Below are 13,199 nucleotides of genomic sequence, written 5' to 3'. Positions count from 1 at the left end.
GTAGTATTATTTTTATTATTTCAACACAATAACTGATCAATAAATAAACTTCAGTAAATATTTAATATTAAAAACTTTGATACCCTTGGAGAAATGAAGCCTTAAAATTTTTACTGCAATTTCACAAAATTGAAAATATTTCAAAAACGGTAAGGTTTAAGTATAATAAACCTTAATCAAATTTACCTTTATTTTAATCGTAGAAACTAAAAATGTAATAATATACAGAGTGTTCCATTTAAAAAAATAAAACTTTGATATTTTTTACTTATTTGGGACACTCTGTATCTTGTAAAATTATTTTTAAATTGTACCTCTAATAGTCCTTCATCGAACCCAAAACTTACAATTTGTAAAAATCTCATCGTTTAGCTACAATACTCCGTGTCGCATGTGGTGAACAACCCTGTATATGCCCAGAAATGGTTAGGGTTAAAAAAAGCTAAAGAAGCACGACAAGCCATCTAAAAAAAGTTAAAAAAAGTTACTAAAAGCTGTTTTTTTTTCGATTGTTTAGTATTTTGAGTATATTATACATTAAATAAATTTAATTACAATACGTTTTTACTTACTGGTAATTTGTATTTTCTTTTTCATACTTTTAATTATTTTTTTGCTGTTTCTTGATCACAATTATTGTCTTTTATGTTTTCGAAAAGTATGAGAAATGTATCTCTATACCTTCTTTAATCATACATATTATTAGATATACTTTAAAGAAGATATCTAAATTCTAATGATCAATAATTTTTAAACTTAATTTTACATTATTTCTTTTGCGTTTAACAATATAATTACCTACTAACGATACCGGATATGGCATGGATTAGAAAACATTTAAATATTTTAATGGGTAAATTTCGCTTACAATTATTTAAATGGTATTCAAAGTGCATTAAAATGCAGAGAAATTCCGGAAAAAAATTTCTAACTATAAACATGATTACATTATTCGTTTACCAGGCAGACTTACTTAATTAGTCTAATGTAATATAAATTAAATTTTTAAAAATGTTTATTTTAAAAAATATTTTCCTTATTAATTGATTTTTGATTTTTTTTGGAGAATAAAAAATTGAATATCGTTGCACCAGTTACAGTATTTCTGAAAACACCACCTTTTAAAATTAATGTACAATCATATGTATAATTTTACTTGCAAATTGATAGCGATCTTCATTTTTAAGCCATATATGGTATAAGCCATATTCATGGTGTATAAGTGTAGTACTAGGCCAGATGCACACAGAAAGAGCAAAATTGTTGTAGTCAAAAATGTTTTTGTCTCTGGTGAAACATGTTTTTATCGTTTATAAAAGCATTATGTTTCCAAGAAAAGCAAAATGTTTTATTTGCAATCATATATGAAGTAAATACATTTTCTTGAACGAAACCGAAGACTTCCGTTCGTCATCCAAAATAAAAGTAAAATTTTAAATTCAATAAATATATTCTCTAATGAAAATAATAAATCTAAGAATATCATATTCCCCTTAAAAGAATATATTCTTTTCGTTATATACAAAGCATACATTGTCTTAAAGATAAAAAATAAAATAAGCTGCTTTGAAGGAAGAATTTATTATTTTTCTGTGTGCATAAAACGATGATCTAAGGGCTCAAACGCACTGACGACCAGGTCGCTGTTACCTGTAATACCATTAAATCTAATGATATAACGCGTACTAACGACCAGTAGACTGCACTTCTTCCAAATTAATATTTTTTCAGATGATATTGTAACGTTTTTAGTTCGTTACATGTCTTTTTTACAGATATAGTCTATAAAATGAATAACTTTGAATTTTGACCGTTATTTTTTACCAACATGGCAAATATAAAATCCCTCTATCAAAAAAGTTACTGATATTCTTTAAATTGAGTGCCTGAACGAATCAGATAGGTAACTCTTTTTACTTTCGTGAAATAGAAAAGGAAAATAACAAAACAAGTGACAATTCTTCCTCTTCTTGCAAAAATCAACACGAAATGGCATAATTGTCAAAAGTAAAATGTCATCAGCTTTTGACATTTCTAAATATCAGATCAATGCCGTCTCTAATAGAACAGCCTAGGAGCAAGATTTATGACGTCACGCTAATTAGATACGGATTAATAAATATGTTGTAGAATACATGGAAAACATAATTATTCCTCGTATTTTTGGTTTGTATTTTAAAAATGATATAGTTTACATAAAATATACATAATATACAGTTAATAAATATAATATATACCTATTTATAGTAATAAATACCGTATGATCGAAAAAAAACAGCGTCCAGTTTGGCAAATAAACTATGAATCATACAAATGCAGCAAATGTTTTACAATATACAAATAATGAATAGATATATAAGATAATGGGTAAAATGTAAAATATATTTTAAATTTTGGGGTTTGAAAATCGATCTAATTTAACAAAAAACATTCAATATATACTAATAGTGATGTATTATTATTTGCATTTACAAAATTTATATGTACATATATTTTGCAAGTATCAATGTTCGAAAAATTATATTTGCAAATAATACAATATCATAGAAAAAAATGCGTCAGCGATGGCTATGAAATAAAGATCGCTGTCATTTTATAATGTAAAATTATTCTAAAATTTTTGATTTTCTTGGGATTTAGGTTCGGGAAAAACGCTGATTAAGTTTTCATTTGGTTTTTCATTATTTTTTTTTGGTTTAAAAAAAAACGTTTCGGCTAACATTATAGCTTTCATCAGTGTCGTGTCATATAAAAAAAATAGTGTCGAATATAATCCAAAAAATTGCATATAAAATATTCACACCACAAACCACATAATGTTTACTGCAATTCATAAACTAATATAAACTTGTCAAAAGATGACCACATATTTTTTTAAATTATTATTCTTAACACTAAAACTATCTACATTGACTATAGAGTACGATTTCAGCCATAGTCAAATATAAGGAATAATTATGTTAGCGTGACGTCATAAATCTCGCTATCCGAGGCTGTTCTATTAGAGACGGCATTGCGTCAGCATGGCCGCAAGTTGCTAACCTAATGAAATTAACAGTAGAAAAGCCCGCGGGAACTGTCAAATTCAAAGTTATTCGTTTCACAGACTATAATATATGATGAATGGCCTATCGTCACCGGATTCCCTCTCATTCAGGCCTGATCATTTTGTTGGTACGCTTGGCGTAATTTTTATATTCCCTAGTCGCTAACCCTGCTATCGTTTCACTATTCTGTGGAGGCGCGCGCTGTCAACATCGCTTCTGTCAACTCTCTGTGATTTAACGGCACTTTTGGTTTGACCTTTGAATAAGAAGACTAAGGAAGGAGCATAATGCTATCCATGTATTCATGCATGGTGGGCGGAAAAGCCACCATAAAAGCTCTCTAGGGTGGGGATCCTTGACAGTTCTGTTTGACGATTCATTTGACACATTTGAATTTGATTTGAAATTTTTGGATTTGTCAGTCTTTACGGAGCTTATTTTTGTTATTTATTATTTATTCTACTACTGATAGTTGTATAAAGGTAGTAAATCTAGATGGAAATTGTGGCAGAACTTAAATTAACAGTGACACTATCGCGATTTATCGAAAAAGTCTCTAAAATAGTTGGTTGTGTAGCGTGCGGTAGATCTCGGCAAAAATTGAGTGAAATAATGGAACAACTTTTCGCTAGTAAGTGACTATATAATATACATACGTGTAGTAAACCGATCATTTATGAAATTCACTTAAATTAACTAAATTATATATTTTTCTTGCATTTTAGCTTTTATTTATTACTTGTCAAAGATTAGATGTCAAAGAATTTAGATACGTTAATTTGACTTACCTGCTTCAGTAGCGTATCGGATGTTTGTGTTAATAAATACTTATTATAACTTATCTATTTTTATTAGAATTATATATTTTTATAACAATTTTAATAACTACCAACATTTATTCACAACGTAAAATAAAACAACAAATTATTGAGTCTACCCCACGTCTACCCTACATCATAGTTTTACATTTTTTAAATAAAATTAGAACGACACTGATAAACCGGAATTTAAGTCGGCCATATTTGAGGCCCATCGCGGTGTACCTAAGATTTTTAATATGCTTCTTCCTTAGTCTTCTTATTCAAAGGGTTTGACCGTTTGGCCTGTCAGACGCCATTAGTCCCAGTTTTTTTAGAAATGGTGATTATTTAAATCTTGCTGTATAATCTGAATCAGCTGCTATTTCGAGGCTACAGGTAAAGATGAGTTATTACCTTTTATAGATTCCTCTTATAGATACCTTATCCACGACTGCTCTACCAACGAAAAGCTGCCGTTCGCAGTGATAATCTTTTAAAAAAACGCTACAATATCCCTGAAATTCAACGCAGAATTTTCTATAAGATTTAGTGTTTTAGTGTAGTTTTTGCACACGTGCAGAAAAGCCAAAGAAATAGTATACAGACTAGATCAAAGGGAAACTTAAATCTAGTCTTTTTATGAAGGGTCGATTCTAGTAAAAATTCAACACATTTTTATATGATATACTCTATTTACGGTTCGTATGATACCTGTTATTATACTTTCGAGTTTCGATGGTAAAAAATAATAAAAACATATTTAAAGTTTCTTTTTGATCTGCCCTGTATAATCTTTTTTTTTTTCTTACTCTACAATGTATGAAAACTATACTAATTACCCTACTGTAATTACCATTAATATTTTAAATGCATTATTTATAATATTAGAATATATAATAAGCTCATGAATAGGAACTTCGCTTTTTAGTTAACTCGGATATTTTAACTTTCCTGAAAATAATATTTTCTAATTGGTAAAACGTAAAAATTGTTAGATCTGACAGCCCTGCTGAAACTGGTCGTTCATCTGGACGCATCTATGTAGGCAATATATCCGACCAGCCAACGGCCAGGTCGCAGCGACCTGGCCGTGAACAATGCGTTTGAGCTCTAACGATCGACGTCGATCAGCCCGACTGTGTCTAAGTCTGTTTTAAACCTCGCGCCCGATCAGTGTGCGTTAGCCCATTTAATTTACATTGAAGCTCGCATGAAAACAGTTTTAGCTAAAAACGTTTTTGGCTAAAACTGGGTTGGATTTTTCGTCATTGCATTGGAAGATAAATCTAGTGCAGCTTGTCAGTGGCTTTTACATATGATAGTGGTGTAAAATGAAACAAGAATGTTAAAAATAATTACAGTTATTCTACGTCTCCTCTAAACTAAAGATATTTTATGTAAAACTTCAATTTTAGGTGTTGATGAAAGATGTTTTACGTCCCTACGTTCCGGAATATAAAGGACTAGTAGCTAGCGACGATGGTGAATCTGAATATATCCAATTGCAGGATCTTTTGGGGGACTTCAAGTCGCCTTGCGTCATGGACTGTAAAATAGGTGTGAGGACGTACTTGGAGGAGGAGCTTGCCAAAGCGAAAGAAAAACCGAAATTGAGGAAGGTCAGTGCGAAATTATTTTTAGAGAAAATAATGAGATTTGTTCAGAGATATAGAGGTAGGGATGAACTTCGACGAGTGCGCATCCATTTTTTTATTTTTTTTATTATTTACTTGATACTGGCTTTAAGAAGAGTTATCAACTCACTAATCAGCTCGAAGACCTTTCATTTTTTTCTATATTTTTTTTCTGTTGGTTGGAATAGACATCTCACTAATAAACATGTAATTCAGCAATTGGAATATGTTATTATAAATCATAATAAATTAGAAATCAATTTTACCTATAGCGTGTTATTTACTGAAAGCTATTTTTAGCTACTAACTATATCTTGGTACTTAATTTTTTATATTTAGTAGTACAAAGTGTAAATTTTCGTAATTTTGAAATGTTGTTAAAATTATTGCTGAAAATCGTTTTTCATTTTTTTCAAGTATAATTTTCGTATAAAAATAGAAATTTAATTTGATAGTAGTACCTTACCTAATTTGACTAACGCAATAAATTTGAGTACCTGCCTACGTAAACCTGTGCATTATGTTTTATATTTAGTTTGCCATAAATCATTGTGTTTTAACGTAAATTGAAAACAATAGTGCATACTTAATACGGGTATTTAAATTAAGTTAATTGCGACTTAAATTATAGCGAAAAAAACGAAAATAATTTTTACTAATTGTATTTCTTTTGAACGATGACTCTTACTGTCAAGTTTTTTTAATAATGGAGAAGAGTACACTAAACTGTAATCGCTATGCACGAAAGTTAAAAGAATTACTAAATTTCGCGGACTGGGTGGTTCTCTCTATGACGAATATTTGGTTTGATTCTTTTCACATTTTGAGATTTTTATTAGAATGATTTCAACAAAAATATTAATTTTTCAAAAGCCCCGCAAAAGCTACGATTCAGAAAACCGATTGCGAAATTACTACTATTATAAGTTTGTATGTACCTACGATCTGTAATACACACACCGGAAAAATCTAGGGATATCATTTTATTAAAGTTAAAAATAAATGTTTTGAATAAACAACCACATATTTGTAGGCCGATTCTTTCTACTTCGATTGAAATGAAGTAGTCACAGTAGTTATTTCTAAATTTGGGATATTTGCAGAAGTGTTTTTGCATTTTTTGTCAAATGTATAAAAAGCACCTAGCATCAATTGTTGGAATTTAACCTGTACTGGCTATGTTTTTATGATAACTGGCCAGAATTCATTCAAATAACTTTGTTTAGTATTAAACGACATTATGAAGCGTAGACATCTTAACAGAGACGAAATGCTAAGGGCCATGGGTATGCTCGAAGCTGGAATGCGCCAAATGGACGTAGCTAGAGCATTAAATACAACGCAAAGTGTAATAACGCGATTAAGTGCACGCTACCGTGAAAGTGGTGATGTTACTGAAAGGCACAAAGGGCGACATCGCATTACTACCCCTCTGCAAGATCATTTTTTACAATTAAATGATCGACGCCGACCGACTCTTACAGCACCAGAGCTTAGTTTAATTCTCCAGGAAACACATAATGTAACCGTTAGTCCTGACAGTGTTCGTAATAGATAAGAGAGGTCAACTTAAGAAGCAGACGCCCCTGGAGAGCTCAACCCTTAACGAGAGGAAATCGTGAGGTACGATATTTGTGGGCTGCGAAAAAAAATGAGCGAATTAATGATACGCCACTGTTTTATGACAAAATTGAAGAAACTAAACTAAAACTAGTTTTAGTGAACCCTAATCGACATTTGATTTCGGAAAATCGACTATACATAATATATTATCATATTCTACGCAAAATTGTAAAATTTCCAGGGATTTTGTGCCTAAACAGTTGACTTTAGCGAAAATTTTCATGAATCCTTTTTTATAGGAAATTTTATTCTCTTTAATTTTGCTCTCCTCAAATTTTTGCGAAAAAGGCATAGTTTTCGAGATATTCACAAAATACCGATTTTGGGCGCCATTTTGGCAATATGGCGGCGCCGGCGGCAAGTCTGGAAATGTGCATTTTATGGATTTTAGTTATTGACCCCAAAACCTATAAACCTGCAAAGTTGTTAAACTTCCGGACTTTTTTTTCAAGCAAAAATCCCCAATGACTGAACTATATATGTTAACTTTATTTCTTGGGCTTGTGTAATGATTTGAGAATTTTTTATTATTATTATTGTATTACACATTTTCAATATCGTCTTATTATTATTTTAGAAATTAATTAAATAACCCATTTTATTTCTTAGGATATGTACGAGAAGATGTGCCAGATAGATCAAAAAGCCCCAACTGAAGAAGAGCACAAGCTGAAAGGTGTTACCAAACCGAGGTACATGGTATGGAGGGAAACGATATCGTCCACTGCTACATTAGGATTTCGGATAGAAGGCATCAGAAACGCAGACGGTACGAGCAGCAAGGATTTCAAAACGACCAAAACGAGGGAGCAAATAATGGATGCTTTTATCAAGTTTACAGAGGGATTCCCTCATGCAGTAGTACGTTATAGTTCTGCTAATAATATTTTGGCGTAACATATTTTTTTCTTAATTTTAGCCGAAGTACATCCAGCGATTAAAAGCTATCAAAGCCACTTTAGAGCAATCGAAGTTTTTTGAAACGCACGAGGTAATTATGTAATAATAAGCCTATTCAACCATTTCCAGAACTAATGTAGCTTCCCTTGCAAATTTAGATAATTTCCATGTATGTACAGGGTGTCCTATTTTGATTGAAATCATACGGTATCTCCGTTATTAGTGAAGATAGAAGGGTGCGGTTTGCACAAACCTGTCTCACTTTTTTGTCAAACGGAAGATGCCGTAAACAAAATTTTTATAGCCATCTTCGTTTCCGAGCTACAGGGTCTTTTTGAAAGTTTTGCAATTTGGGACACCCCCTGTATCTCTGTTATTGTTAAAGCTATCGAGAAGGTGAAAACTGTTTATTCTAGAACTTTTTACGTAGAATACAGTGGCGTAGTCTGTTTTTCTACCAAAAAAATATTTTTGAAAATATGAACTAAAGTTATGTTTTTTTAAATGGAACACCCTGTATATTTTAATTTATGGAAAATAATTTAAAATTACCTTTCCAAAAAATATAACACACTTTGATATTTTGCTCGATTCCTCTTCGAGATATAGAGTATATAAAAATTCCCCACTTTAAATAAGTAGGCTTTGAACGGCACCGGCAATAATGCAAAAAAATTCTAGCTGTGAGCATCAATTAAAACGAAAATAATATTTGCTATGAGAGATGCAGAATTTTATGACAATTTAAAATATATTTAACCAACATCAACGCATTTAAACTATAATTTATTAACAATAAAAATAAATAGCAAACCAAGACATCAGATTTTGCTACAGGTGTTCGACATATCGACCCTCTTCTGTTATGGACAGATGGGACAGTTTTTGAAAATTTCTCGCGGAATTCATTAACTCAGTGGGGGTGAAAGATACCCTCTCATAACTGCTAAGTATTTTTAATTCTTGTCTAGATTATACGGAAGAATAAGGATCCATAGGATTAGATCCATGGGCACTAAGTCAGGCGGCCTCGACGGCCAACGGCTGGGATCTTGGTTAGCTATCCAATTATTCTTGAAATTGGCTGCAAAAATTGCTGCTAACTTCAGCTTTCAGAGGCGGTGCTGTTGTCTTGCTGTTGAAAAATATGTTTTCGAGTTCCATTAATTTAAGGGCATATCATCAATAAGGGGTCCAAAGCCTACTAGTTTAAAAGAGGCGAACTTTTAAAAATTTCTGTATTTCGAAGGGGATTATAACAAAATATTAAGTGTGCTATATTTTGAAAGATAATTTTAAATTCTTTTCAGTTAATTAAAAATATAGAGGGTGTCCCAAATAAAAATAATTTTTTCTGTTGATAACTCTTAAATTATTAATTTTAAAATAATTATACTTAAACCATTAAATTCTACGTAAAAAGGTGCTTTGAAAATGTTTTCATAGAAACACAAAAATTTTCCATAGTAAAAAAGTTTTGTTGTGTCAACGATTTGTTAAAAATGCACATTTTTGAAAAACACCCCGTAACTCCGAAACAGTAATAGATATTGATGTGCGGTTTTCACCATCATGTTTTTGATGAAAATTGAGCTCCAGACACCGATATTAGTTTTCGTCTATCTGCTATAGAAAAGGGTGTTTCCATTTAAAAGCGTCGAATTTGACCCACCCTGTACAGCTGGTTCCAAAAAAAAATGAATGCGACTCTTTACATATTTTTTTCGAATATTTGGGCAGTGTATATTTATATGTCAAGTATTATGACATGTTAAGATTATTGTGACATTGTATAAAACAACTTCGCTTTTGAGAAAGTGGCAAATAAATTTTTCAGAACGTCAGCATCACATGAGTAGAGAAATGCCCGAAATAATAAAAATATGTTTTAAATCGTACTCAATTTTATTGGAACCAGCTGTACAGGGTGGATCAAATTCGACGCCTTTAAATGGAAACACCCTTTTCTATAGGAGATAGACGAAAACTAATATCGGTGCCTGGAGCTCAATTTTCATCAAAAACATGATGGCGAAAGCCGCACATCAATATCTGTTACCGTTTCGGAGTTACAGGATGTTTTCCAAAAATGTGTATTTTTAACAAATTGCTGTAACTTTTTTGCTGTGGAAAATTCTGTATTTCTATGAAAACATTTCCAAAGCACCTTTTTACGTAGAATTTAATGGTTTAAGTATATTTTTTTTTTAATTAATAATTGATTTTTTATTTGGGACACCCTCTATATTTTTAATTAACTCAAAAGAATTTAAAATTACCTTTCCAAAAATATAGCGCATTTGATATTTTGTTATAATCCCCTTCGAAATACAGAATTTTTAAAAGTTCGCCACTCTTAATTAGTAGGCTTTGGGCCCCTTATTGATGATATGCCCTTAATGGAACTCGAAAACATATTTTTATAGCAAGACGACGCACCGCCTCTCAACGCTAAAGTTATCAGCAAATTTTTGCAACCAATTTCAAGAATATCTGAATAGATCCCAGCCGCTGGACGTCGAGGCCACCTGACTTAGTGCCCAGAATAAAGGTTCCTTATTCTTCCGTATAATCTAGACAAGAATTAGAAATGCTTAGCAGTTATGAGAGGGTGTCTTTCACCCCCACTGAGTTAATGAATTCCGCGAGAAATGTTCAAAAACTGCCCCGACTGTCCATAACAAGACGGTCGGTATGTCGCACACCTGTAGCAGAATCTCATGTCTTGGTTTGCTATTTATTTTTATTGTTATTAGATATAGTTTAAATGTGTTGATGTTGATTAAATATATTTTAAATTGTTATAAAATTCTTGCAATTTGGGACAGACCTCGTATCTCCGTTGTTGTAGGTGATATCGAGAAGGTAAGAACTGATTCTTGCAGAACTTTTCGCATTAAATACATCCAAATGGTAATTTAATATTGTAAAAAAGCAAAATTGTTTTAAATCACTTGCCAGGACAGCCCGGTCAACTTCTTTGTTGGCAAAATGGCCGCGGTATCATGATTTAAACAATGTGAGTGACAAAGAAAGCCAATGCCTGGCAGATGTTGCTTTCTTTGTCGTTGTTCCTGGCACGTTTAAATTTGACTGTTGCCTGTTTTCCCATACAAGTGACATCACCGTGACTGCAGTATTTAAAATATAGCATTTTTTTATTAGTAGACCGTGATAAATAACAAAAAAATTAAAATAGAATTTCCTAAAATAGTCATACACATATTAAAATTTTATTTGGGATTGATATATTATCGTTTTGAACTGTTACCACTGAATCTCTAAACATATTTTTTTCTTTTTTATACCGGAATTTATTATAACGGGTTGGGTTTGCAAATATCTAAAATCTTGCATTATTAGCTTGCATTATTAAATCATTTTGATTAAAGCATCCAGGTGTTTTCATATTTCAAAAATCTATTCAAGAAAACATGTTCCATTTAGGAAAACATAACTTTAGTTCATATATTTTCGTTCAACAGACTACGCCACTGTATTTATTATTATGTATTATTCTCGAAACCTTTAAAAATAACAGAGATACAGGGGGTGTCCCAAATAGAAATGAGATAAAATGATGACTAGATAAGAGTAATAATATCAGCAGTTTTAAGACAGTCTTACTTCTTTTGCAGGTGATTGGAAGTTCCTTATTATTCGTTCACGATTCTTACAGTGCCAACGTATGGCTGATCGATTTCGCCAAAACCCTTAAACTGCCAGACGGTGTAAACATCACCCACAATTCCAAGTGGAAGGTGGGCAACCACGAAGACGGCTATCTAATAGGAATAAGTAATTTAATCAAAATATTCAAGGACGTGCTGGAAAATCAACCTATTAGCATAACGCCGCCACTGTCTCTGCAGGATCCTCCAGCAATTACGTCAGAAGTGGAGAGGGAACTCAGAAGAGCACAGGAAGAAGACGCCATCTTGGAAAATACTTGAAGCACATAATATTTTAAAAAAAGGGGTTAATCGAGTTGGCCGAGTAAAGAAGAGTGAAATGACTGTCGGTTACTATTTATTTTTATTTTAACAAACAAGTAGATTATTTAAATTTTAAGTAGTTTATACAACGCATACGCTTATTATGTACGATTTCTATTTATATCGATATGTTATACATGTCGATAAATTAATTTGATTGGAAAAAATCGATTTTCCGATAGATAATTCAGTTCTGTCTTGTCGTATAGTTTCTGGTTGAGTTTATTTTGTTATGTTACAAAAAAACATTAAATTGTTTCTGTTCCGAACTTATGAGATTTTTTTGTAGCACAATTTTTGTTGATATTTGACTACTACTAAGTATTAACAAGATTTTCAAAAGACAATGATAATAATTACAAAGTCTATTTTTACATATTTTTAAAATCAGTATGTATTTTGTAATATAAATTGTGCAGAAGAACGGGACATGTTGTTTTTATCATATTTGTGGGGTATTAGATTTAAGATGGTATACTCTAATATAATAATAAATATATTGCTGTTACATATGCAGATCAAAATCCACCATGCAATTTCCTATTGTATACAAAGAGTTACTTAAATGGTATTAGTATGAAACAAACAATGGACTAAAGAAAGTTTTGGTACCTTAATAAAGAAGCAGCAATGATATTTTAGGCCACATCCACACTCTTCAAATTGAAAATGTCATTTCTTCAGCCTACTGGACGCGCGCCGTTTTTTCGATCATACGGTATATTTAGTAGAATTCAGGATCATTTATAAAAAATAATCTTAGTTTATATTTCCTCTATAAAAAGCGAGTCTTCTCTGGTATATTGGACAATCTTTATCTCTTGCAGAATGATCACCCCAAATAGCATTTTCACGACTTGCGACCACATGTTTACTAAACACAACGTTGGATTAGTTACAAAAAATAGTTAGCTCCCTACCTTGGGTATTAAAATAAATTTAAACGTTTTTATAACGTTGTGCCGACGTTGGACTAGTACTACAGCAAAGTAGAAGCTTCTACGACGTCGAATAAACGTTGTCTTGTAACCTTTTTTGCTTAAGTGATCTTTAGGTGATTCGGACAACGTAGTTACAACGTTGGACAATATAGAGTTTTCCGACGTCAGTTGCAGGACCTATTCCAACGTTATGCAAACGTCGTCTGTTTTACTAATTCCAACGTTGTTTAGATTTCCTTATTCTTACGTTGGTAGGACG

The 13,199-nt window shown here is 31.8% G+C and overlaps 1 protein-coding gene across 4 annotated transcripts in view; it reads left to right on the top strand.

Moving 5' to 3' along the window:
- LOC115886070 (inositol-trisphosphate 3-kinase B) overlaps positions 1–12,423 on the top strand; it is a 167,927-nt gene extending 155,504 nt beyond the window's left edge. For all 4 annotated transcript variants that reach the window (XM_030905099.1, XM_030905100.1, XM_030905103.1 and 1 more), the window contains 4 exons: positions 5,263–5,466; positions 7,714–7,965; positions 8,024–8,095; positions 11,643–12,423. In XM_030905099.1, coding sequence (XP_030760959.1) covers positions 5,263–5,466; positions 7,714–7,965; positions 8,024–8,095; positions 11,643–11,957 — 843 coding nt within the window. In that variant the 3' untranslated portion in view covers positions 11,958–12,423. The remainder of the gene's footprint in view (positions 1–5,262; positions 5,467–7,713; positions 7,966–8,023; positions 8,096–11,642) is intronic.
- The last annotated feature ends 776 nt before the right edge of the window (positions 12,424–13,199 follow it).

This window comes from Sitophilus oryzae, unplaced genomic scaffold (genome assembly GCF_002938485.1).
Source record: "Sitophilus oryzae breed Bouriz unplaced genomic scaffold, Soryzae_2.0 scaffold_467_pilon_pilon, whole genome shotgun sequence".
In the NCBI taxonomy this organism is placed as follows: domain Eukaryota; kingdom Metazoa; phylum Arthropoda; class Insecta; order Coleoptera; family Curculionidae; genus Sitophilus; species Sitophilus oryzae.
Note: the sequence above shows the minus strand (reverse complement) of the source record. Positions and strands in the feature narration are given on the sequence as shown.